Source organism: Ptychodera flava (assembly GCF_041260155.1).
Source record: "Ptychodera flava strain L36383 chromosome 3 unlocalized genomic scaffold, AS_Pfla_20210202 Scaffold_25__1_contigs__length_14229661_pilon, whole genome shotgun sequence".
Classification (NCBI taxonomy): domain Eukaryota; kingdom Metazoa; phylum Hemichordata; class Enteropneusta; family Ptychoderidae; genus Ptychodera; species Ptychodera flava.
In genome coordinates, this window is record NW_027248279.1 from 10,214,425 (window position 1) to 10,242,157 (window position 27,733).

At 39.5% G+C, this 27,733-nt stretch overlaps 1 protein-coding gene across 1 annotated transcript; it reads right to left on the minus strand.

Moving 5' to 3' along the window:
* Positions 1-233: 233 nt before the first annotated feature.
* LOC139125658 (uncharacterized) lies at positions 234-27,733 on the minus strand. The gene is made up of 5 exons (XM_070691756.1): positions 27,594-27,733; positions 24,505-24,632; positions 21,089-21,186; positions 11,832-17,559; positions 234-3,126 (listed from the first exon to the last, which is right to left on the minus strand). Exon 4 carries the CDS (start codon positions 17,471-17,473, stop codon positions 12,380-12,382), a length of 5,094 nt encoding a protein of 1,697 aa, XP_070547857.1. The 5' UTR covers positions 17,474-17,559; positions 21,089-21,186; positions 24,505-24,632; positions 27,594-27,733; the 3' UTR covers positions 234-3,126; positions 11,832-12,379.

Sequence of the window (27,733 nt, forward strand, 5' to 3'; positions counted from 1 at the left end):
AGTGTTAGTGTTGATTATCAAATTGAGGTCAAGCCTTCATAATTCAACTGTCAACAATGACAATGCATATCAGACAGTGACCCGACACATTGATGAATGAAATACTGGGTATTTTTAAAATGCTGCAGGAAGCAGACCAAGAAACTGTAATTCATAAATGGAACAAAATATACTGAAATAATTATCAAAAGTTACAGTTGCTTCAGGACAATAATCAGACTGTGACAAGACGATTGAACACAAAGATTTAGAGACACTGTATTCAGGATTAGATTGTATTACAATGCAAATCATAGTAAGACATACTACCTGACATGTTGCAAATTTTACAAAGCAAAAACACTGACAATCAAAGAAATACTAAAATATACAGCTAACTCAAATTTAATGAAACCATAACACAGACATACACACATTATTTCTTTTACGTAACAACCTCAAAAAAATTTGTATAAAAACCTAAAACAGACTTCCGACATGAGCGAACGAACATAGATGGCCTAGCCACTGAATTTCAGTCTGGATTCACATGTACATATTTTGCATACCACAGCTTATCCACCCTGGCCAAAATATTGGAAAACAATTTAAAAATACAGAATGACAAAACTTGGTTTTGGTTACATTACTCAAGAGGGTGAAAATGAAAAGTATTTACATTTTGCTGGAAATGTACAAATTCACACTTGTATTCTACCGTAAAGTGTGTGAACGCTGAACTATACATTCCAATATTGTCCAAACATCTGTACAATTCATGAAAACTTTGTACCATTAACACTGACAGATTTTCTTTATAATATCTTAATGACAAAGAGTAGCATGACACCTGAAAATATGCAGTATCTCTGTAGATTACTGATTGGTTGGATATCATTGACAATAAGTAGTCATTTCATATCTACAAATCAGTTGCACTATCACCTTAGTTTCAGTCTCCTTAAGTTAGAGTAAATAACTACAATCCACCAATCACAAGTAACCTTCCAAGATGCTGCACATTGCCACTCTGTCATTTTTCTCAAGATGGTATTTGAAAAACTAATATACTAATATTTCATTTCTCTAGCGAAATACTCAGCAAATAAAATCACACATACCTAAAATTTCATTTTCTCCGTAAGATACACAAAGTATGTCTTCTCTTTAGACAGAAATTAAATATTTGTTTCCTGAAATCATGAATCTTACATTTTCCCCTTTTTCTGATCACGTCCACATTAAATATTGCTATTGCTGCTAAGCCCATCAACCAGATGTCCTGCAAAGAGAGTCAAAAGTAGAAAATAACCAGAATCTGTTTTCATCAACTTGACTTCTCTCAAATTCAAGAATGAAAGGTTGCTGTACACGGCTTGACAGATTGAGCTGACTGCTATCCATGTAAACATGGTGTGTGTCACTGAACTCTACTGACTGTCAGGTACAGACATTGCTCATTTTCACTGAACTCTACTGACTGTCAGGTACAGACATTGCTCATTTTCACTGAACTCTACTGACTGTCAGGTACAGACATTGCTCATTTTCACTGAACTCTACTGACTGTCAGGTACAGACATTGCTCATTTTCACTGAACTCTACTGACTGTCAGGTACAGACATTGCTCATTTTCACTGAACTCTACTGACTGTCAGGTACAGACATTGCTCATTTTCACTGAACTCTACTGACTGTCAGGTACAGACATTGCTCATTTTCACTGAACTCTACTGACTGTCAGGTACAGACATTGCTCATTTTCACTGACTTGGCAGCAGAATAATGCCCCCTCAATGTCAGATTGTCCACATCCTATAGGTCAATGCACTGTCTGCTAACTTGGCAGGAAGATAGCTGATTGACAATAGGGGACACCCACAACACTCCCCTGGTCTTGTTAAAATCTCTTTACAAAATTCATATTCAATTTGGCTAATCCACACTTACTGGCATCATCACCTTAGTCTTGTGGATGATAAAGTATCTCAGCTTAGAAAGTATTTAACTCATATAAGTTTTCTCTAAAATAATCTGAGTTTGAAGTAGAGGTGTTGCCTTTGATGCAAGGCATTATCATTCTGATGGTTAATTAAGCTGTGGATAAATGACACCAGTATTCCTTGGATTGAGATGAGACTTGATGTTGGAAGGTACAGATAGTTACCAGTAGTAGTATTTACTGTTTCAATAAAAGATAAGAAACTGCAGCCATTATGACCTCTTCAATGAAGGAACCATTGAATTCTGTTCAATCTGTAAGCACTCACTCATTTTCATTTTACTCCAGGAATGACTGGTTTGTGCTCATTCCTCTATTCCAAGGATCCCTCAACTCCGGTATCAATGAGAGAATCTTCTGATATTTTTCCCTTCAACTTGTTCAGAAGACATTACTGAATTAAAGGACTTTGGCCAAGAATTGAAGATTACTGGTGTATCAATAATATTAAAACTTGTCATATTAAAATTAAACACTAACAAACTGCCAAGAAAAATACCCTCTATTTGTCCAGGGTAGCTGGAGTAAACTTATCAACAAACTAGAAATTCGAAATTTAAATTTTATTTACTTTCCAATTTTTTATCTAAAACTTAGTTTGAGAAGAATGTTGATATTAACAGTGCAAATATTAAACTGCCTGTGTATCACTTTAGACAGTGAACTGACAGTTTCATTTCTTATACAGTTTACATCAGACATCTTAGACATTTGGAAAACATGCGGCCTAAGAAAGAGAAAATTTTTTTCTGAAACAATTTGTTCAAGAGTAATTCTTTCACTATACCATGCTGTTTATTTATGCTATGGCTATACGTAATACACCATAGGGTATCAGACGGAAACACACACAGATTATTATATAATGGATGGCCCCATATCACAGTCAAGATATGCACTTATAAACCAGAAAAACAGAAATGAAATTTTGTTTCAGTAAAATGTTCATAAGTCCATTAATTCATCCGATACTAAACACTGTTGACAGTTGTTTTCAATCCATAATTCTTCAGGCTCTATGCAGACATTCTCTCTCATCACATGACTTCCCTTTCCATGGCTTGTTCATGGTCTCAACTTCCTCAGCTTCAATGCTTGTCCTCAGATGGCCTTCGTTGCTGTGCATGTCATAGGCTCCTTGAGTCTGTGTCAAGACGAAAATATCCTTGATTACATGTGGTAGATAAGAATATTAACCTTTTCCTGCCAAGTCCATATTTCACCATCAGGTCAAGATGGCTAAAATTAATGAAACACAACATATTCCATATGGTGTATTTTAACATAATACTGTACATTTGAAGGCTATTGAAAAAATAAATACTGTAAACTTGATTTTTTTTTACTAAAGATGCTATAACATACCAAGCCAAGTGGGTGAAAATACTTCATGTTTTGGCTCAATACCGCTTTTTACTGACTTGGCTGATGGGGAAGTGATACTGTCTGGCGGGAAAAGGGTTAAAGTAGAAAATGGCTCTTTCTTTTTTCAACAGACATAAGGGGCCAGTAGTTGTGATGTTTGATGAATTTTTTTACTAATATATTTGTGATTTCTGTCAATTGCAAGTTCTTGTTGTACTGCTGAAAACACGTTGAAACACAGACTCATTTGCATGTCAATACAGTGTCTATGTGTAAATGACACCATTGTTGTTCATATTTGAATTCTAGTCCAGACAAGAATTCACATATCAACAATAACATGGTCTATACATGTACAGGCTGAGTTGAAAATCTTAACACTGTGTTTCAAACATTCTTAGGGGTTCTATCTTACAAATACATAAAGATGGTGATGATCACAGATATGGCCTGATAGTCACGGCTGATATGCACCGTCCTGGGGAGGTGGTGTCTGATTGGTCAATGGTCACTATTCACAGCAACTTAGGGGTCTTTTTGTATTATTTAATCATAACGGTAAGATTCAGCCACCCAATTGGATATCAGCTACAGAGACGCTGCACATCAGCCTGATAGTAATGATGCGTGTGTCATTAAGTGCATGCAACTGTGGTATTCTAGCTTATCTTGAATTTAAAGTAGAGTTTTAAAATCACTTGGTCAGACACAGGTTTTTACAGTAAGTCCACGTAGAACCCGTCACTGGTGTGGGAACAATGCCCGCATAAAAAGTGCATTGTGCGCGCACGAAACGAGCATCATTGCCAGCAGTATGCGGGCAGATAAAGTGCAGTGTGCCCGCAGTGTGCGGGCACGATTCGCGCATCGTCACTGTGCGGGCATTGTTGCAATGTGAGGCACATTCACACCTTGACCTTGAATGTATGGCTGAGTTGAACGCTGTTGCATGAGTTGTAAGAGTTTCATTCTGTGGACAAAAATTGCAACAAGTGGACGTACAAGTGGCTACTGTAGTGCTGGGTTTTGTCATCGGCTCAGCCGAACTTTGACCCATTGCTGATTGGGTGGGAGTTGCGACGTTTAGTGTCATTTACAAATGCTAGTACGATTTTAGGCCGGGGGTAAGGTGAAAACTCTTTACGTACAATGCATGATCTGTTACTGTGAAATTGTTACTCTGACTTGGTGCGCTGTGACGAAGATCGAGTCCGATCGAAAATTATCGAATTTCTCAAATAAAGATGACATCACTGGTCGTGAGACGTGGTGTTGAAGAAACTGAGTGAGGCTGTGATGGTGACGATAGGTACATGTAAGTTGTTGCCATAACCGTAACGCATCGTAGAAGACAAGTCAACACAACAATAAAAATTCTGATCTGTTTTCTATTTTTCAAAATGTGTACTTTATAACAGGAAGACGATTTATCATGGCAGAAGTGAATGCCTGTGAACTTGAATCACTCTAGTCTATACGAGCTCATATTCTTTTTTTCAATTGTCAAAAAAGACGATTTAGAACTAAAAATGCTGAACTTCTGTGACAGTTTCACGGCTTTCTTCCTCTTTTTCATGCCTAATCGTAATCGTGACACTCATTTTCGGTTCACATTATCATGTTTATGCCATACAATTAAATGAAAGGAGGTCAGAAATTACGTTTCGTTGCTTACTCCCCTGTAGCGCGTCATACTTTCTCGATATACAGTAATCGCGGTCCCTCTATCACAATGATATTACCGGTATGTACATGCAGGTGAGGTGGTTTTGTGTTACGCCTGGAAAGACCAAAATTCTACAAGACGCATACTCTTATATGGTTTGGTTTTTCCTTTCGATGTACGGAACGATTGAACTGAGAAGCACAAAAATCGCGATTGAGGTTCTGCTTCGTAAACCTGTCCTCGTAAATTTCAATGATTTCACAAGCCGAACGTCTCTATCAGCATTTTTTCTAGCCAACTATCACTATTAGTGGCACAAATAAAATGATTAATGTGAGTGGAGTAAACTGACCATGTTCGTAAGTAAAACTTGAATTTTCTCCACAGACATGAAAACAAAATATTCGTTTTGGGCGACAGCGCTCGACTTGTTTTCTTGCCGATCATGCCGAAATCTCAATGAAGTTTTGATACGTTCCTCGGATATTCCGTACGAAAAATATTAAATGGACAACATGGTAGTCGATGTAGAGAAAGTCATGATCATCATACTGCCAACGCAATCATACAAACTACGGTGACGCCGCGTAATTTTTCATCGCCACCGGTGCTTCACGATAAAGTCCAACATTAAAATTTGTTTCCCGGGTCATTACGACCATCTGAAAAAAAAAAACTACAAAAAAATACGGCTTCTGCTTATATTTTACATATGAGCTAATACCCGATAAGGTCATTTGTCAAATTGTTCCCATGCACTCCGAACGAAATCGGGGCCAAAAATCTTGAAAAAATATCACGTCTTTTTGTGATAATGTCAGACAATACCATGCCAAAAAAGTCCGATATTCAAAAACTGTTCCAACCCAAACATTTTAGTGACGAAAACTAAAACACTGTGCCAGTTTCTGATAGTATTTTCCGTTCGAGTCGACACCTGACGAACCGAATTTCAAATGTTTCCCGCCCCCAACTATTTGCTGCAGAAAAATATGTCTTTTTCATGTCGTGTTACGTTGATCAAATCAAACTCTGTAAAATACGCGTGGTGCAGTGTGTTCTAAATCGTACTCCGACTCTGAACGTTATTAGTATATCACAGTGAAGTCTATTACGTCACCACAGGTCTTCAGTGTCGTTTTATTTTGTGACAGACAGTCGTTCGGGCGACGACATTCCCTCCACATCGAATAATACATTGAGGTACCAGAAGAACGACATTGTGAACAAAAGCTTGGGGCCGAAACGGAAGAGTTGCCCGGGAAACACGTCAAATTTTGCTACACTGTCGTCCAGATGACCTTGAAGACTTGACGTGGGTTGCAATCGCCACCCAGAGCAGACATTGTCTACGCACTATTCAATCACTGAAAGGAGCCTATGAAATTTGCATAAAAGTTCGTGTTAGAGAGCCTCGTTTTCGTTACGCTGACCGCCACTGCAGTGAGGGATAAAATACGGCGAAAGGGTGGTCTTTAAATATCGACGTGCAGCAAAACGTACAATAGCTAGAACTATAATTTTTGCTTTCAGTTGTAGCATACATACTAATGATCTGTTTTCCTTGGGTAAACTCACAAAAGTTGAGAAGATTTTATTTAAATCGCTACAAAGTGGGTGGCGAGGTCGACCCGCCAAATGCGGAAGTAAACTTCACCTTTTTCGTAAAACAGCTCGATAATGACCTTAGAGGTCTTAAGCCAAGCCGAAAATTTCAGAAAATATTCATTTAACTATTATCAACATTTGGTGAAATTTTCATGACCGTGCGACCATGGACATGTATTTGCGGCAGTGTTGAATGTTGGCATGCAGTTACCATATCGCTGTATACGTAGATCTCGAGGGTCTATGAGTATACGAACACCCGTTACGCTACGTACACTCCACGCTGTTTACCGCGACCAAACCACTTGTAGTTCACACGGCGCGGGTGTTACACGATTAATCTTTCATTTTTTTCAAAGTTTACTCCTATAATCTCGGGTCACTGATGTTATATATAAATAAAGTATTTAATTAATGTCACATTATGACCATCAATACTTAAAAAAAATTTTTGCTAGTTACATGAGTTATAAAATGTGCCAGTCTAGTTCGAGCACGCACGGTAATGCTAGCAGGGATGGCCGCAACGCGCAGCTGTTTACCGGCTATCATTCTAGCCGCATCTATATTCACGTACTCGTGTGCGGGATACAGAGTAGCCGTATTTATCCACGGAGATTTTTTGCAGTCGATGTTATTTCCTACAGTTTTTGTATGCTTGCTAGCTACTAGAATGCGAAAACGGAAAAAATCACTCATAAACGAAACAGCACTGCTAGTCAGTACGACGGGTGTCTACCACTATACTACGTGTACGGCCGCAGACAGTGATAAACGTAGCCCTTCTGTCACCGTAGTGTTTTTTTTTCCATTTGCACTGTCCACGACTTTACCGAGAAGCCAGCCAGGCAGATTGTGTTGGCCAGTGAGGTAACACAAGCTTGCAGTCTTGCTTCCTCGTCACAATCATTGAAAACATAAACAGAACCGAAAAAATCTGCCAAGTTAGCCGGTGAGGACCGAGAAAGAGCTGAAAGAGTTTACGTGTACACTCACGCTGCGCTGTAGGTCGCCATGTTAGATTTAACACATGAACGTCGCTGCATAGTCAACTTCAACGAGACTTATTTCAAAAACGGAGGCTTAAGCCACTGAGATTTTTTCAGATCGTATGGACCTACTCAAGATACGTCCCCTCCCTACTTCTCATGGAAATTTGACTTTGGATATGCTTTTGCGGCAGTGTTTAGTGAACGGCATTTTCGGTCGCTCGAAAACCATGAAAATAAGGCTAACGAAAAAACGAATCGATAAAACCCCATAAAAAATCATCGGCGAACACTAACTAAGAGTACAATTCAGCCGCTAACTGGAAACAGGACGGATGCTAAACGAAGGCTGAGATATCTGCGGATAAAATTCTGGCGAAAAATACCATAACCGTCACTCACTGGCTAGAGGGCGCTGTTCGAATTTGAACTAAATCCCTAATTATGCATGCAAATGAAGTACCCTCCTTTCAGACTGAACAGCGTCTTCGCACTAATCAGCATGATCAGGCGATGGGTCACAAAGGTCATCGAAGTATGCAACAATTTACAGTAAAGATTCGCGTCGGCATGATTGTTTAAATAATTGCGATCACATTGCTGGTGTATACTATCAAGTTCGGAAACACTTTTAAAGGAATAAATATTTTTTTTTTACAAAAATAATTTCGTAATTTTTTGAAGAAATCATAAATCCACGAACTTAACGTTTCGAATCTGCAAGAATATTGTTTAGATGAACTCAATCACGCTGAAACATGGGTACTCTTACCATTGGCGGCATTTTCCCCACTGCCAACTTCAGTCATAACTTCAGTGCAATGGGTAGTCGTAACGAAAGAACGATGTCGCTTCTGGCATCAACGTGTCAAAGAACGCGACATTTTAGTGTTGAAGTAAAGCAGACGTATCACTACTTGTAGAAACACTAACGTACTGGATGTTCTTTGATAATGCATGCTGGTATCAGCCTTGATCCACGGATACATCAGCACCAAAAAATTCTCTAACTTTCCGAGGTTCGTGTTACAGTCGGTACGATTAAAAATACTTGCGATTAAATCGTTGTTTGACGCAGTTTTAAATGTCGACAATGCATTTGACTATTCAAAAACTAAAAAAAATAAGTCAATGTGCCACATAACATGTTGGCCTTTTAAGGGCCACCACATTTGAAGAAGGAATTACGAGTAAAAGTTTGGAATAAATGAGACTCACACAAGGATTTCAAAGATAATGTTTTTATTTCCACCCCTAAAAATTAAAAAATCTGAACCGGCGATTGTCTGAATATTACACCTGATTAAAACTGCCATGAAAAGTTTTGGTCGGGGCGCTAACGCGGAGATGTATGACACCAATTTTCACCATTCAGAGAACTTCTGGAAATGTATTGTTTATGACACATTCTCCACGGGTTATGCGATTTATTGAAGAACATGTTCGTCGTCTTTGAGTTTGCAGAATTGAATTACGTTGACAGTATATAGCCTTGATATGTATGGTGCGTTTTTACTCAGACAATGACAACTTTTGAGGTAATTTTGCTATTTCCATCATTTTATATGACTCGAATCTTTGGTTCAAAGTGAAAGTTCGGCATGTAAAATGTTTTATTGAACGAGACCGCATCGGTCAACAGTCAATGGTCTATACGTCGCATGGTCGCTATGGAAACTAGCAGTTTCCAAGAATAGCAGGCGAATTCCTCGAAGCATTATGCTCCCATGGGACTTTATCGGACACGCCACGGTCCCACAGAGGGCTTTCAATTCGACAAATTGGAATTATTCACGTTTTTTATCTGTCACTTCTGAACGTCAAATACATGTTGACCACGAAAGTACTTCAGTCAAGTCACTTCAATTTGTAAATTTTGGTACATTTACATTTCAATGTATGTTTGACTCGTCACGAAACAAAGGTCGCAGTTCTGGTCCAAGGACATTCACGCAGGGGACACTATCGACTCAAGTCTACCCCGAAAATTTTGAATGTTTTTTAAAGCCGATAGACGCAAGTTGCTGTGAAGACCAGCAGCCCAAAACTGACAGAAAGAGTCTCAGATTTAATAGTATGTATCGCATATAACTTTAAAAAAAAAATGTTATGCTTTTAACTTTCTACACTAAACTGGAGGGACGGTACATCGTAATACAGTACAGGACCTGTATAAATGTTTAGAACTTCTGTCGTCATGTTTCCCGGTCGGATAAAGCCGCATGCTTTAATTCACCGAAGCCTAGAATTGTATTTTACACGACGACTACATTCGGGCTTAGCGGTAGCCATATTTGCTTTGAAATGCCCAATCGGACAGGGCATGCACTTTGCAGTCTGGATACTTTCGCGACTTATTGGTCATTTTGGAACTGGGTTTTCTCGTTTCACATTCTGGCATCTCAGTGCCTGGTTTAGTCGTAGAGTGTACTACTGACCCTCTTTCAACACAGTGCATGCGTGATGGCTCAGATATTTTTGAAAAGGGACAAAGCACCGGACAGACCGCGGATGTAGTTTTGTACGTGACATCCATGGACCACGGTCCCTCTACAAAACTCGGACTTGGCATCTCAGCAAAATGGTTCGCCGATTCGGCTAACTTCGAAACTTCAGTTCGATTTTTTTGCGACAAACACGGCAGAATTAGCACGAAAAATCAGTAAGCCAATGAAAACACTTGCATTTTCCTACGCCATCACCGCTGACTTTACTTCAGTATGATAGTGACTCTATATTGCTAACTGCAGTGTCTACTATAGACAGTCGGATCCAGAGCAAAGTCGTTCGTGTAATCGTAAAAAGTTCAGGACAAAAATACAAGCTGTTGATTTCAAAACAAATTTTATTTCGATGCTGGTTGTTATTTCCTGGGCGCTCTCGTTTCCTTACCTGTGTAAAAAGGATGCGTTGTTTCAAATACAACAAATTGACCGGGCAACAATTCAAAGCTTGTTATTCTTCACCCTCCCTGATATAAAATGGTTTACAATCTGGTTCTTCTATGTATCAGGTTTCGCAATCATGCTTTAGTTCATGTACGATGTCTACTATACGGCAAATGACGAACGAATTCATTCAGAAAATTCCCCTGGCATATTGCATAACAATGTGGTCTGTGCCTGTGATATTACTAATACGTATCATGAACTTTATTTATTGTAAATGGCCACAATAATGTTCACTTGTTGCAATTTTTCACAAAGCACGTCCAACCACGGTCTACACGTCCGTGTTCCAACCTTAGACCACATCCGTGAGAGGTCTAGTGTCGAGGTCCAGCAGAGTTTGAGGTAGATTTCTTCAGAGCTGTACGCATACTGTACGCATGTGATAATATCTTACTGTGACCTGTCTACGACTAAGATTTTTTTTATGGATTTTAGAGTTGCCCTAGGCAGACAAAGAGAGTTTGGAGCTGGTTTTAGGACTCAAGATTATTCAGTTACTCCCAGCCGCCGCTATTTCAGTTAGGCAAGTGTAGCAATGTTGTCACCGACAACTACCTCTGGGCACACATTTTTTGAGTTCAATACCCGCATCGTGCGGGCACATTTTGTCCAGTGCGGGCACAGTGCCCGTAAAGTGCTCGCACAGTGCTCGTAAAATGCTGGCACTTCACACCCAATTGTGCTGGCATAATGCGCTTAGAGTGCTGGCATTGTGCTCGCAAAATGCGAGCACAATGACAGGTTCTGCGTGGACTGTACTGTATGTAATGACAAACATAGATTGTAACAGATTGAATTCAGAATTCAAACTGAGCATTGTAAAACAAACACAGTGCACAAACTCTCATAGAGTGTATTTCGATACGCATTTGTACAAGTAGGTTTACGTGTACCACAATCCAGAGATCTCTTGAGTATGTAGAACATGTCATATCCTTTTCTTATTTTGAAGTAGAACCATTGTTGAGCCATCTCTCTCCATAGCATTTAAATTATCTTCTTAACCCTTTCACCCCCAGTTCCCTGTATACAGGACTGGTCCAATTTTACCATAGAAAACAATGGATTTGGGACAAACCATGGTGGTGAAAGGGTTAAAGTATAATTTGATTTAGTGTTATCAGTCAATACCAACCCCTGAATATGAATAGCTACTTTTCAATCTTTTATAACCCTCAGCATTTGCCCATTGTTTTGAAGTGAATTTGTCAAACTTTGGAAGATGCAGTGGACAGAACAACAAAGCAATATGCTACAGATAACAACTAACCTTCATATTTTGTAGGATACATTACTTCTGCTTGATCTTGGTCTTTTTGATGAAATATCATCTTGATTGTCATCCCTCACACAACTCCTTTTCCTCTGTTGCCATGGAGATCCTTTCTTCTCTGTTGATTGGCTAACTTCACGTTTTGTGAACACTCTTTCCTGTCTGTCTCTCCTGCTTGCTGTTGTTGTGGTTTCTTCTTTCTTTCTGTCACTGGGGAGTTGGAATCGTTTCTTGTTCTCTGTAATCTAGATTTGTTCATTTCATTCTTGTCTGAGCTCTCTCTGATTGGTTGTCTGGAAGCTGTGCTCTCCCTGATTGGTTGTTTGGCAGCTGTGCTCTTTTTGATTGGTTGTCTAGTAGCTGTGTCCGTACTATTTGATCTTCTTCGAAGCTCCCTGGGTTGGACTTGATTTTCGATTACATTGCGTTTTTTCACAAATGCAGCATCCAGCGTATGCTCAATATCCCCATCTTTATGTCTTCTTCCACTTTCTGCAATATTTGACGTACTTTTCCCTTTTGTGTTTTCCTCATCCAACTTTCCTCTAGTCGGTTTTGCTCTTTGTGACATCAGAATCACTGGGTCTTTCCCTCTGTGGCATACCCTTCTCTAACCTAGTCTGAGGAGTATGGTCACAAATTCTGGGGCTTTTCCGTCTTGCCCTATTCTCAGTATGTACAGTACCATGCCTGGTTGTTCTCCTCTTAGAATTACCATCACTGTCGTCACTCTCTGGATTGTCTTCTGCTGTCATTTCAGATTTTCTTTTTCCTTTCATTTCCTTTCCTGTATCTGTCTTCACTTTCTGGACTACATGTACACCACTGCGTGTTGATCTGCTCACTGGTGTGTTGTCACTACTGCCATCAGATGAATCTTCTTCATTCACATTGGATTTAAGAAACAACTTTCTGCTTTCTGGAGTAACTCTGCTACGTATTTCTTCATCACTGGATGAACTTTCACCATTCTTTCCATGCCTGCTTGTCTTTCTCATTCTAGAAGTTGTATCAACGGCTTTCTTGTCCTTCTCTGTCTTCTTTTCATATTTCTTCCCATCATTCTCAGTGTCTCTATCTCTCTTTGTCCCTGACAGCGCCCTCTGTCTTGTCTTTCTGAGTCTAGGCTGCATTTCCTCAGACTCACTTTCATCACCACTGCTGCTGTCTGGTTCTCTCTTTCTGTTTGCTTCCCATGATCTCCGACTTTGTTCACTTTTATGGATGACTTTCATGCCACTCCTTGTAATCCTGACCTCTGCCCAGCCATCACTGTCATCACTGTCTGTCTTTTCATCCACCCTGCTTGCCCTCCTCACACTTCTGTGGCTTCTAGCTGTGTGCAAACTTCTTGTGCTTTCTTTGTGTACATCACTGGTCTTCTTTACTTTGCTACTCTGACTTCTCACTCTTCTCCTGGAAACCAAGTCCTTCCCATGATCCTCCTCATCACTGCTGCTACTCTCATTTGCTTGATTTCTAACATTTCTTCTCCGTGATCTGTATTCCTTCTTTTTCAAATTCCTGTCTCTCTTTCTAGCCTGTAATTTCCTTTCATGAAGTCTTCTTAGCTTGGCACTGGATTCACTCTTTTGACTGGTTGCTTTCTGCGCCTTGACTCCAGCTTTCATTTTCTCCTCCGCAGCTCTCTTGGATTTTCTTTCCTGGTAAACATACAAAGATAAATTCCTCCTGTCCTCTTCAGACTTAGCAGCATTGTTATCTTCCGCCTTTTTACTGCTGCCTTCACCATTCTTCATCTCATTGCTTTTAGTCTGAAGATGTTTCTGTCTTTGCTTACTAGCTACTGCTGTCACTTTGCATTGAGAACTACTGTGTTTATCTGAGTTTGCTGCATGACCTCTCACTACCTTTCCGGTTTCCACATTCTGTTGTTTTTTAGTTTTATCACTGCCCTTTGACGCTGAGGAATCAACGGACACACCTGTTCCAGTTTTTGGAGTCTGTTGTGTTAACCTTCGGGAAGGTTGTGTAGTTTGAGAATTGCTAGCTTTAGCCTGCATATTAGCTTGCTTAGAGTCACCAGTCTGGTTGTCACTAGCTCTGACCTGCCCAGTAGGAATAGATGATGAATTTTTCTGCTGGATTACACCACTTTGATGTAAAGTCTCTCCATGTGTCTTATTACCAGGGCGGGATAGTGGCAATGTTTGCTGTGCACTGGCGAGTTCATTAAGGCCTATTCCTGTTCTCTTTGTGATCACAAAGTTGATGATTTCAACATGACGTAACTTGTCTTGCAGGCTTGCATATGGATTACATATAACCTGACAGTGTGGTGCTATCTCTCGGCTGAGTTGCTGAGTGAGCGTACCCTCACGGACAAGCTGCTGTATTTTCCGGATCATATCGAGGGTTACGCCGATGGAACGATCCAGCATGTTTTTGTCAGTTGGGATATTAGCCTTCTGTGGCTTGGCGCTGGAAGATGATGATGGCTGTGATGTGTTTGTAAGCATGGCCAACTGCTTCTCAGCTTGACTTTTCAACTCTAAGATGTCACTGACCTCAGTCGCTTCACTTGGCTTTACCTGCGCTTGTTTCTTCATTGATGGCCGTCCTCTCTTCCTGTTGTCAGCCTGGTTGCTTGTGGACACTTGAGTACTGCTAGTATCCTTCCGTATGTCTGGTAGACTGTAGTATGTCCATCGCTTTCGCCTTTTCAAAACAGATCTAGTGTGCAATAACATTGCTCTATCGATGAAAAAGGAAAGTGTTGCAGCGTGCGTTCTTGTAATGAAATCTTTGTTCAGGCTCTGTATGTCTTCGACAGGCATCAGCGCGAATGGTTCCTTCTGTCTTTCTTGAAATGACTTGCCGTCTTCAGGGAAAAGATACAAACCCAGGGAGCTGTAGAGGTGCATTCCGTGAATAAAGGCAAGCCTCAGTTTTGGCGGTTCAGTGTTTGGATGTAACTGTGGGGTCCTAGGTAACGGAGCCGGAGTCACAGGTGTGCTTAATGACAATTTGGAATTCATCTGTGGTTGGCTAAAAATCTTATTTGTTTCTTTAAAAGAATCTCTTTCATTTTCACCATCTTCCTCATCTTCCTCATCATCATCATCATCGTCGTCATCATCTGATGAAGTGCTTTCATCGTTTTCTTCCAACATTTCAATGAGTTTCTCTTCCTCCTCCTCATCAGTATCATCATCCGATATGTCTGTCTCTGATTCTCTGTCCAGTAATTTGTCCTCTTTGCTTTTTTGTTTACTGTACACTGGTTTCATTTTAGGCACTGCCTTCAGGGGATTTCTCAGGTCAATTAACTTTTCGTGAGTTTTCTCACACACTCTGTTGATAGGGTCTGTGGTTTTCTCCACGGAGCGAGGAGTATTATTGGTGTCCTTTGGCAACTTTGGAGCAACAGTGCCGTGATCAGGCTGATTAGTGGGTTTCTTTGCCTTGACAGTTAATTGTACCGGAGGTTGGTATGGTCGCTGGTTGATGATAGTAGGATTGTTGCTTTGTATGCCATACTTCCTCCTGTACATCACTGGATGTTTCTCACGTATGTGAGTTACCAGCTCAGTCTCTGAACTGCAAACTAGTTTACACGCTCTGCAGACCCTGCTGACTGTCAGAACCTTGCGTCGTGTCTGCTTTACATTGATACTGGCTGACTGCAAACTTGATGTATGGCTGGTTTGTTCAATGCGTCCCGGCCCAGCGGCGAAATCTCCGTACCTGTGCTTGTATATCAAAGGATGTACCAGCCTGGTGTGGTTGATTAAATCTGCCTCAGACGTACAGGTAGCATCACACATCTTACAGATATGGCGGTGGTATTGTTGTTTGTGACACTCAAGATCGCAGAGTGATGTCGCAGCATATTTGCACACATGGCACCTGCAGTTATACCAATTGTCTTTCACCTCTTTCCGGTGATGTGCTATTTCAAAGGCAGAATTCAACTGCATTTGGCAATTCTCACATTTCATTTTCCAATAGTGTACCGTTTCCACATACTGGACTTCATTGGCACTTTTTGCTGATGATGCACTCTGTACTTTATTTACTTCCTTCTCCATGCTTGTACTTGTCTTAGTCTTCTCAGAAACCACAGTGCTTTTCGCCGGAGCCTTTTTCTGTTTCTTGTTTTCAACTGTTTTCTCAGGTATCTGCAATCTCCTTACCTCCACCACTGGGTTGAAATAAGTTTGCTGACGAGCCTGCTGGGTCAACTTTGGTCCGATGAATCGGCCAAGCATGCTGGCATGAGCAGTCTGTTTGTGTGACAAATAGTCATGGCTTGATGTAGTGATGTATTTGCAGAGCTCACAGATGTACACTGCTTTCTCCTGAAAGCCAAACTCTGTGCAAGTGGATTTTGGTAAGCCGTGCTTCTGGAATCGATGTTCCGCCAGCGCGTTGATTGAAGTAGTGGCATATCCACACACCTCACAGCCACACACAAACTGTAACTGTGAATGCTGTGGTGCTGGCAGAGAGGCAGGCTGGTGCATCTTTACCTTGTGTTCCTGCAGCTCTGCTACTTTGACAGCTAGAAAATCACAGCTGTCACAGTCGTAGACCAAACGGCGCTGACAACTCACAATATGATGCATAAAAGCAGACTTCTGAGTAAATCTGACAAACGTACACTTAAGACAAGTCCAGAACTTGTTGCCGTGTTCATCAGTTCGTGGTTTTAAATAATCCGCAAACTGACTTTCTCTCTCCGCTGCTGCCTGATCTACTTTTGAAATTGATGAAACTGGTTCAGTTGCTTTTTTCTGTGTAGGAGGAGTTTCTTTCAAACTGTTTGATATCCCTTCCTGTTTGGAGACGTCTTCCTGATTATCCACATCTACATTATGTTCTTGAATCATGTGATTCTTGTACACATCTTCCTTGCTGCATGTAAATGAACACGATTCACACAGATACATAGTGTCTCTATTTTCATCCTCTGTATCATTCATAGCCTTATTGTTAGCTTTATCGTCCAACAAGTCACCATCTGTGACTTTCTCTTTGCTTTCTTTTTTAGTGTCAGTGTCTTCTGAACGTGAATTCCTCTCCTCCTTTGCAGATTTTTCTTTTCCTTTCTGCTCACTCTCAGTCTCTGAGACTGGTTTTGCGCTGCTTCCTGCTTTTGAAGAGTGCATCCTGCTGTGTAACTTCAAAGTTGCCTCGTTTCTGAAAGCTTCACCACACTGGGAGCACTTGCAGCTGTTCAGATTGTGTACGATGCGTCTGTGCACTTCGAGTCCAGCTGGTTGGATAGATGCAAAATCACACTGGTCACACTCATAGGGTTTCTCTCCAGTATGGCCACGGACATGATACACAAGAACCTGTTCGTATTTGAATCCAGCATTGCACAGTGCACACACAAATGGTTTAAAATTGAAGTGACCCTTCTTTTTGCTTGTTCCAAGTAGAGCTTTCTGTTTTGATTTTCTTGGCTTTCCAATCTTCCTAACACCAAGTCTACTGAGAATCTTCTTGCTTCTTACCGCATTCTTTTCCAATCGCACAGTGATTCTTCTTTCATCCCTTGTAGACTTTCCACTGATTCCAGACCCACCCTTCTGAGAATTTCCAGACTTAGTTCCTTGTTCCTGTTTTTCCTTGTCTTGGCAATCTTCAGGAGTTTTCTTTCCCTCAGACATGCTCTGGTACTGCAGAGATTTCAGTGCACGTTGTCTTCAAGACAGTTGCAGTCCCTCTACATCTGAAGTGATTGTACAAATTCCACCTACAGACAGCAATGAAATCAAAGATGTTTTTACTCAGCTATTTTGTGGCAATGGTGTGGTCCTGTCATATTGTTTCCTATGATGACATTGGATCTCAATACAAGGGAATGGCGATGTCAAAGTCAGCATGTAATAGACTTTGGGAAATAAATGTTGAATTCAAGCCGTTTACAGGAAAAAGATTTGCAGTGGCAGAACTTGTATATCCTATATTTGTAAGAGTCAATGTGAATTTGGCGATTAACCCTTTTCCTCTCAGACAGTGCCACACATCCCCATCTGCAAACTGCAAAGTCAGTAAAAAGCAGTTTTACAGCAAAATCCATTTGTATTTCACCAACATGGTTTAGTGTGTTACATCAGTTTACAACAATAAAGTAATGCTCAAGTGTCTCTGTTTTCAGGGGCGAACAAACATTCAATGCTTTGATAAAATGCAACAAATTAATAATCATTTGCTAAACCAGTTTTAACCAACTTGATCTCAAAATTAAAATTTTACCTGAAGAAAAAAGACTAGATTGCAATGCTTGAAAGTGTTGACATTGCAAGGAATATGACAGTAAACTGTTGTAGTAGTGATTGCAAGGAGTATGACAGTAAACTGTTGTAGTAGTGATTGCATGGAGTATGACAGTAAACTGTTGTAGTAGTGATTGCAAGGAGTATGACAGTAAACTGTTGTAGTAGTGATTGCAAGGAATATGACAGTAAACTGTTGTAGTAGTGATTGCAAGGAGTATGACAGTAAACTGTTGTAGTAGTGATTGCAAGGAGTATGACAGTAAACTGTTGTAGTAGTGATTGCAAGGAGTATGACAGTAAACTGTTGTAGTAGTGATTGCAAGGTGTATGACAGTAAACTGTTGTAGTAGTGATTGCAAGGAGTATGACAGTAACTGTTGTAGTAGTGATTGCAAGGAGTAAGACAGTAAACTGTTGTAGTAGTGATTGCAAGGAATATGACAGTAAACTGTTGTAGTAGTGATTGCAAGGAATATGACAGTAAACTGTTGTAGTAGTGATTGCAAGGAGTATGACAGTAAACTGTTGTAGTAGTGATTGCAAGGAATATGACAGTAAACTGTTGTAGTAGTGATTGCAAGGAATATGACAGTAAACTGTTGTAGTAGTGATTGCAAGGAGTATGACAGTAAACTGTTGTAGTAGTGATTGCAAGGAGTATGACAGTAACTGTTGTAGTAGTGATTGCAAGGAGTATGACAGTAAACTGTTGTAGTAGTGATTGCAAGGAGTATGACAGTAAACTGTTGTAGTAGTGATTGCAAGGAGTATGACAGTAAACTGTTGTAGTAGTGATTGCAAGGAGTAAGACAGTAAACTGTTGTAGTAGTGATTGCAAGGAGTATGACAGTAAACTGTTGTAGTAGTGATTGCAAGGAGTATGACAGTAAACTGTTGTAGTAGTGATTGCAAGGAGTAAGACAGTAAACTGTTGTAGTAGTGATTGCAAGGAGTATGACAGTAAACTGTTGTAGTAGTGATTGCAAGGAGTATGACAGTAAACTGTTGTAGTAGTGATTGCAAGGAGTATGACAGTAAACTGTTGTAGTAGTGATTGCAAGGAGTATGACAGTAAACTGTTGTAGTAGTGATTGCAAGGAGTATGACAGTAAACTGTTGTAGTTTAGAAGGAACACACAGTGTTGGCGCTAGGAATTTTTTCATTGTAGCCACAGTCTGTTAGTGTGGCTAAAATGATCAAATTTTTTTAGCCACAAGCAATTTTTATTAGCCACACCCAACAAATCAATTTCACATACAAATTGCACAAACCCTATTTACAATAACGTTTGTACTTTATTATTGAAATGTTGGGCCAGGGCTGTTGTACATACACTTTAATTCCTCGACAGATAAACTGCTGAGCACATTTTCTGCCAATTTTATAGTTGCAGATAATAGTGACCAGGAGCACAGTAAAACTCCAGGTCCTTTGTGAAAGTTGTCTGTCCTTCAATTAAAAAAAATATGTATTAAACAAAAATTGGTCGTAACTTCCTTTCAGATCTATATTTTATGAATGCTGGTGAATAAATTGACCCCTCTTTTTATAGACAGGGACAAACAAACTTTTGTTAACTTTTATTATGACACAAACAACAAATAGGTCTACTAGAGTTCTTGGAACAAAAGTTGCACAACATGTCATGAAAAAATCATCGAAGTCATAATTGTCATTGGCCATACATGTAATTGTTCCTCTTTTTTATTTCTTACATGATGTAAAAACTGCTGTATATGCCGTTATCTGGTGATCTTCACAAAATTACAGTGATTGCCTGACTATGGAAAGCATTTTCCAAAAAGTATCAAAGAAAGCTATTGGTATTAAAAACTTGGTTAGGTTTTAAGACTTAAGGTTTTGAAAATAAATGAAATTCGCAAAGTCAGTGAAAAATCAAAAGAGCAGTTCGACAGTACGACAAATCTATGATCAACCGACTCATCTGTAGTCTCACATTTATACTTCCATGCACAGACAAAAACCTTGCTGTAATTTGTTCGACCATGGTCTAGGACCGTGGTTCGTCTGTCTTTGTTCTTTTCATGGTGGTTTTCTTATTTCCTTATTTTTTGTAAATTAGAAGCTATTTTAAACCTAGTTACTTTCCCAGCTGAGAACAATCAATAAACTCTTTGTAGTTTGCAACCGTAGCTGCCCGCAAGCCGCATCGCATCGTACCGTGCATTCGTAACACATTTGCATTGTTTGGGTGTCTCGAAACTACCCAAACCGTACATGGACCCAGGGTATACAAACTGGGGATCTCGAAACTTTTTTGCGCATGCTCATTTTCGCCCTGGGCAAAGTCCAACGCCATCACTTCAGTCTCATGCTCAAGAACTCTGCCGTCGATCATCGGTCGTCGACGTACAACAGAGCAACGAATTATTTTGTTCAAAGGCTAGATATTTGAATGACTGAATATTTCGATAATTTGACTGATCTAAGGGTTATTTTGATTCGTTAAAAGTGACAGAACCGGCGTGATTAACGATGATGCACGCTGTTTTGAATACGCGTTGTGCTGCTATGCTGGTGTGAACTCAATACTACCCTTCACGCTTGCACCCTGACGCGACGTACACGTACGTGATGTACGTGGTTAAATGTTTCGTACGATGCTTGCAGCGTTTATGCTAAAAAATTTGGATAGCGGAAAATAACGTACACGTATTGTAAAAACGACTAGTTGTTAGTATAGTAGGCTACATAAATAATCCAGTACATATTTTGGATCGATTACCATAAACACCCGCACGTCGAAATTCTTGGTCCTTCGGGAAAACAGTCGGTCTGGGATCACGGACTGACGCGACTTTCGAAGACAACGTCTTGGGTCAATGATCCCAACACAGCACCCGTTCACGAGCTTTCGCCACGCGTGGCGAAGGCGTAGCAATTTTTTTTCGCCACAACGGACATTTATTCGCAATTTGCGACTGTGGCGAACGTTAGCGCGAACCCTGACACTGGAGAACAATTCAAAAAATTTGACTGACCTGAGGATACTTGGAGTAAATACAGAAATACTGAATTTCATCGCAACATCTTGGTGATATGTCTGAAGTTAATTCGACTTCTTACTCCACTAGTGATCCTGAAAAAAAAAGAGAACAAAAAACTTATGTATCACTGCTTTGAAAAGTACACCATGACAAACAGTAACCCTGTTGGCTGTAAATCTCTAACTGCATGATGGGAATGTTTAATATTTGACAACAAGTCATCGTTGATGACACAGTCCCCACTTGTTAATGGGTGCTTTGATTACAGGTCCTCAGAGAGGATAGAGTCCTCTTCATTAGGTCTGTGATAAAAATACTTTTGAATAAATTCGATTGATACATGTCTGAGTTGTAGTTCAGGACATGAAAAAATCGTAATAAAATGGCCACATGGTGGCCATAATGGATCGAATCACAAAACAAATCAATGTGCATATGTATGACATGCGGTAGGTCAATGTCCTTGTACCAACTTTGATTAAAATTGGTTGAAATATGCCTGAGTTATGGCTTTGTACATGAAAAAATCATAACAAAATGGCCGCACAGCAGCCATATTGGATTGTATCACAAAACAAATTAACATGCATATGTATGACATTGGTCAATCTCCTTGTACCAACTTTGAATAAATTTGCTTGATACATGTTTGAGTTATGGTTCTGGACATGAAAAAACGTAATAAAATGGCCACACGGCGGCCATATTGGATCGTATCACAAAACAAGTCAATGTGCATGTGTATGACATAGGTTGATGTCCTTGTACCAACTTTGAATAAAATTGGTTGAGATATGCCTGAGTTATGGCTCTGTACATGAAAAAATCGTAACAAAATGGCCGCACGGCGGCCATATTGGATCGTATCACAAAAAAAATTGATGTGCATAGCTATGACATTGGTCAATGTCCTTGTACCAACTTTGAATAAAATCTGTAGAAACATGCCTGAGTTATGGCTCTGTACATGAAAAAATCGTAATAAAATGGCCGCCTGGCGGCCATATTGGATCGTATCACAAAACAAATTGATGTGCATATGTATGACATAGGTCAATGTCCTTGTACCAAGTTTGAATATAATCGGTTGAGATATGCCTGAGTTATGGCTCTGTACATGAACAAATCGTAACAAAATGGCCGCACGGCGGCCATATTGGATCGTATCACAAAAAGAATTGACGTGCATAGCTATGACATTGGTCAATGTCCTTGTACCAACTTTGAATAAAATCAGTTGAAACATGCCTGAATTATGGCTCTGTACATGAAAAAATCGTAATAAAATGGCCGCCTGGCAGCCATATTGGATCGTATCACAAAACAAATCGACGTGCATCTGTATGACATATGAAGTAATCCTTGTACCAAGTTTGAATGAAATCGCTTCGGGCATCTCTGAGATATCTGCGTGAACGGACGGACGCACGCACGGACGCACAGACGCACGCACGCACACACGCACGGACACGACCAAACCTATAAGTCCCCCCGGACGGTGTCCGTGGGGACTAAAAAGGTGAGACATCATATCCAGGTTTTTTATCAACTACATGTATGAATGATAAATTTGGCAACTTTTTGATGTGTCAATGATATGAGTTTCTTTGTAATGTTAGCTTCATTGTAACCTAATATTTCCATTAGAGCAATACCTGATGACAACATTTGGGAGTATGGTAGTATAGTTACATGTGTATGTACCAGAGGCCAAGGGGTTCATGTAAGACTCTGCTTTGCATCCATGGTGTTTGTACATAATGTAACATATACTGTTATGTTTACCAGTATTTCAAGAATTTTTGTTCTCTCTGTACAATACAGGTGCTCTTCTCCGCTAATTCACAAAGACAACATTGCGTTGCTTAGAGCAATATTGAACACATTGGCCCAGCAGCAGACCAATTTGGTCCCAATCAAGAAGAGAGTCAAAATATGAGTCAGCCCAGATTTGTGTGTGTGGACACTTGATCCGAGATAATTACTAAGTGTGGATGTCAAGTTTATATTTACTACAGATTTTAAATCCAGTCCTTATCATCCCAACAAAGTCAGAACAACATTTTCTCATCAACCTCCACTTCACAAACAAGTCAATGTCCCTCGTTTCACAGTGCTTGTACAAGTTACAACTGAGAGGCACACATGTGACCCAATTCTGGCCAGTACAGTCAGGAAAGATATACTGAGGTTGTCTCAATGGTTAAAATAGTCAGTGGCAGTCATATTAAGCCCTACTTCAGCAAATGTGTACAAAAAGTATGAACAATACAAATGTTGTGATGTTGTCTCACCATTTTGAACTTTGAAAGGTCAGAGGTCAAAAGTAATTGAAGTTATGGTTGCATATTTTTTTCATTTAAATCATGTCTGAATGAAAACTAAATTTAATCCTTAGTCAAATGCTACGTCAGATCTATTTGGCACTGGCCAAATTTGCCTCTGTGAACCTTGTTGGTGTGTGTGATTGTCTAGCATCATTGTTGAAGACTGAAATTTGAGGTGTGGACAAAAACTAAACTGGTCAACAGCAGCACTACATATTATACTGTACACAACATGGTTTGTAGGCTGCATGCTCTGGGGAGACGGGGATACGAAATATATTTTTTTTTCAAATAAAAATAACGAATATCTTGTCAAAGTTACATGTATAGTCCCTTAAGTTGTACTATTTTCGTTTCTCCTTCATTTTTTGCAGTATACAAAGTCACATTATTTGATTAGTCTTGCAGAGGATACACCTAAACATTGATTTTTACTGACTTCACCCGATGCCATCTATTGCAAATTGTTCTATGGATTAAACTTTATGTTGTTTTTCAAAGTTGGCCTCAAAAGGATCAAAATGAAATTCACCTAAAGGTCAACCATTACTGACAGGGCTAGTAGCAGTAACTTTGATGATATTTCATTATTTACATTCTGTATGGTGATTGCTAGTTCTTCAATGTTTCACTGCCCAAAGAACCAGTATTTAGCTTGTCAGCAATGTATCTATTCGTGTAAAATGCAGTAGTCATTTGTCAACAATAACAATGTAGTCTACACATGTACAGGCTGTGTTGACAAGCTGAATACTGTGTATCTCAACATGCCTTGATGAATCGAAAAATATGGCACCAAAATAGGGAAAAAAGATATAAAAGTTGCTAGTTTTCTTGGAACCACATCCCCCTCCCCCAAAAATATGTATGACATATGAAGTGATCCTTGTACCAAGTTTGGATGAAATCACTCCAGGCATCTCTGAGATATCTGCGTGAACGGACGGACGCACACACACACGGACATGACCAAACCTATAAGTCCCCCGGACGGTGTCCGTGGGGACTAAATAGCATTGAGCCAAAATCTCCATGTAGGGTGCATTGATAGGAATGAGTATTTCTCTTTGACAAATAACTCACCTGATACAGTGTTGATAAAAACTGTTAGTGCATAGCTTCACACTGACAAAAATCCCTTGTGCTCAAGTATCATCTCAGAGTTGTTTGCAGTCCATTAAATACAGTGTACTGCTTATGAGCCACTAGACCTATATATAGGAAAACAAATTAATATCATTTAAACACTGCAACTTACAAGGATTTTGATGTCATGAGCTGAACCAATATCAGGTTTTTTTGCAAATATTTGGAAATAATGGGAAATACAACTTGGGAACATTTTTTGGTCATATTTCTGTGATCTGGTAATGTGATTGCACCAACATACCAGTGACAAACCCTTGAAACATGACTGGAAAACCCTGGATAAGTTTACATACGTACAGCTCTTCACAAAAGATCACAAATGATTACTATGGAATGATTTCAAACTAAAAAGTCACTGCCTTTGATGCTTTCCATACACATGTACCATGACAGAAAATCATATTTTCTCAGCCCAATCTTCCCCTTTTCCCCATCAACAGGTTTACAAATTCATTTGTACAATGAGTTTTGACCAAAATGTGTTGGTGGAAAGTTTTAAACTTACATTTGATTAGTAAGAAGCCTAGTATACAGAGAGAACTGAAATAAATTGTATTGACTTAATTTTGGTATCTTTTGTCTGGAAATGTATTAATTAATCTAAAAACACAACCTTGGCACAGTTCAAATCTTAGTAGAGACTACATGTATTACAAGGTGAATTTTTGACATGCTGTATGTATACTAGTACTTTGTTTTTAGTTTATAACACATGTACATCATACTACATGTATGTATAGAGTGTCAAAATTGGTAGCATAAATATGCAAATCAAATATATTTTTTGAGTTTTCAAAAAATACAAGAACTCTGAAAGTCACAACTGAAAAGTTTTACTGCAAAAACTTACATTTTTAAAATAATAAAAATTATGTAAAACAGAAACAACTTTGTCATCTTACAACATTTCATTCTTTGTATGTAGAAAGTCACCACACAATACCATTTCTTCATCTCCAAAAATTTCAAAACAATAGTGAAACCATAAACGAAAAGTGATGGATATCTACAGTCCAGTTTAACACTTTCACCTCCATTTCCCTTTCTAGATGATCAACTCTACTATAGAAAACACTGGGATTGGTTAAAACCGCAGTGTTGGAGACAGAAGACCTTCATAAAATTCAATTTTGAATGAAGAAGGTCAAAGTCTGTGTCCACTTCTGCTTTACTTGTTAGAGTGCCTACTTTCTGCAAAACACACCTTGACGCATATCATGAATTCACATTGAAAGACAATTAAATATACCAATACTGTGTGTAATTTTTAGTTGTTAACCCTTTCACCACTATGGTTTGGCCCAAACCCATTGATACCAACCATTAATGTGGCCCTGTCCACAGGGAATGGGGGAGAACAGGTTAAGACGAATGACACAAGAATGCAAATAGGACACCAGAAATAAATTTTGAAATGAAGTTCTTCACTATGAACTTACTTAAATGTAAATTTTACCAAGCATTTGTGTGTCCACTGGGAAAATGGGCAAGAGTTCCTGTAGACGCACTCATATTCCTGGAAATCACTTTAATCACTGACTTTCCTTGGAAGAAGCACATCAAATACAATTATTGGAGGGGTTTAGACCATTAGGATTAGGGATCTTTTTAGGGTTAGCATACTTAAAAGTGTTGTAGGAAAAGAAATTGGGGTGGGGCCTTTTAGGCACTCTTACCTGAAAATGAAGGTTATTTCAGGGATATTTGATGCTATTTCCATGGAAACAAAAAGACTCATCAAATCTATTACTGACAGTGGTACAACTTCATGAGGATATGAAAGATATCAAAAACTGAGGGTTCTATTGACTTGGCAACACACTTTCACTAGCTGTCAAAACATTTTTAGCCACATTAACTTATAGACCAGGACAAGAACAGTGTCATTCTAGGATGTCTGTTAGGTCTATACTAGTAAAATGAAGGGTGTGCAACCATCAGGAAAAAAGTTGCCACTTTTAAGAAAACCTGATATTCTTTTTGAATATGGGATTTGTATTTAATTTTTATGGCTATTACATTGAAAGTACACATAACTTTGAAGGGATATGACCAAAAATTAAAATTGAGTGTTCAGCTTCATGTCTGAAATATTAAATTTTTAATATTATTAATGTAAACAAGCCTTTGTGAGCCTGTGCTGAAGGCGTCACTTCTGTAACTACTGTAGCAATGGTCCCTCATTCGATCAGGCCGACCATCCCTCTTCAATATTGGAACATGCCATGGTACTGACGAGGCCAACCATGGCTTGCAGGGAGCACATTGGGTACTCGGACCGACCCCAGACCCTAACTCTCAAATGCAATTGCTGACAACCTATCAAAACTTCTAAACACGTAGTAAGTTACAAGCAATTTGAAACGTTGCGTCAAAAAGAGTGGACTTGTCGAAATACGAAAGCGGGGATATCCGCCATCTTGGATAAAAGAAAATGTTGGGTTATACCAGTACTTGCGCGGGGGATGTTGCACCATGCTCCCCTCACGGAACATTCACCGTTCTCACAATTACGAATTTTTTCGAAAGTTTCTGCTAAACACAAATGGTGAAAACTTCATGGCCTTTCGTTAACCCATTTAGATCAACTTTCTACATAATATACAGCAAAAATACCCAATTTACCACAGCAACAAAACTAACATGGGTACCTCCCCACAACTAACATAATTGGAATCGCCCTGATATTGCACTGGCGGGCTGTGCCGAGCAAAATTCTGAAAAGATCCTTCACAACTGTAGAAATCGTTACAATTTGTCCTCGACGCAGACGGTAGGATCACCTTGCCCTGTATAATTTTTTTCTGCTTGACTGTCTTTCAACATTTGAAATTTCCGCCGAACTCCCAGAACTGGTAAAGTTGTAGTGAGAGTCTACATCGTAGGCGATGAACCAGCTGCCTCGTTCAGAACCTTGGTCTGATCGCTGATATCTATGTTGTAAAATGCGATATATTTTCAGAATTGCTGGTTGTGCATGAAGCATTGCATTACACAGCTAAAAGCAGGAATTTACAATTTACCTTTCCACGCATTTTGCGCTGTTTGAAGCTGTACACCGGGTGGCAGGAAATTATTTCCTGAGTCTTGTCATATGTTGTGCAGTTCCGCTTCACCAAGTGATATGCAAATCATGTTACACAGGGCCTTTTAGCTTGGTCTA

Coding starts and splice junctions, on each gene's coding strand:
- LOC139125658 (XM_070691756.1), bottom strand. CDS start 17,473: ATGTCTGAGGGAAAGAAAACTCCTGAAGATTGCCAAGACAAGGAAAAA.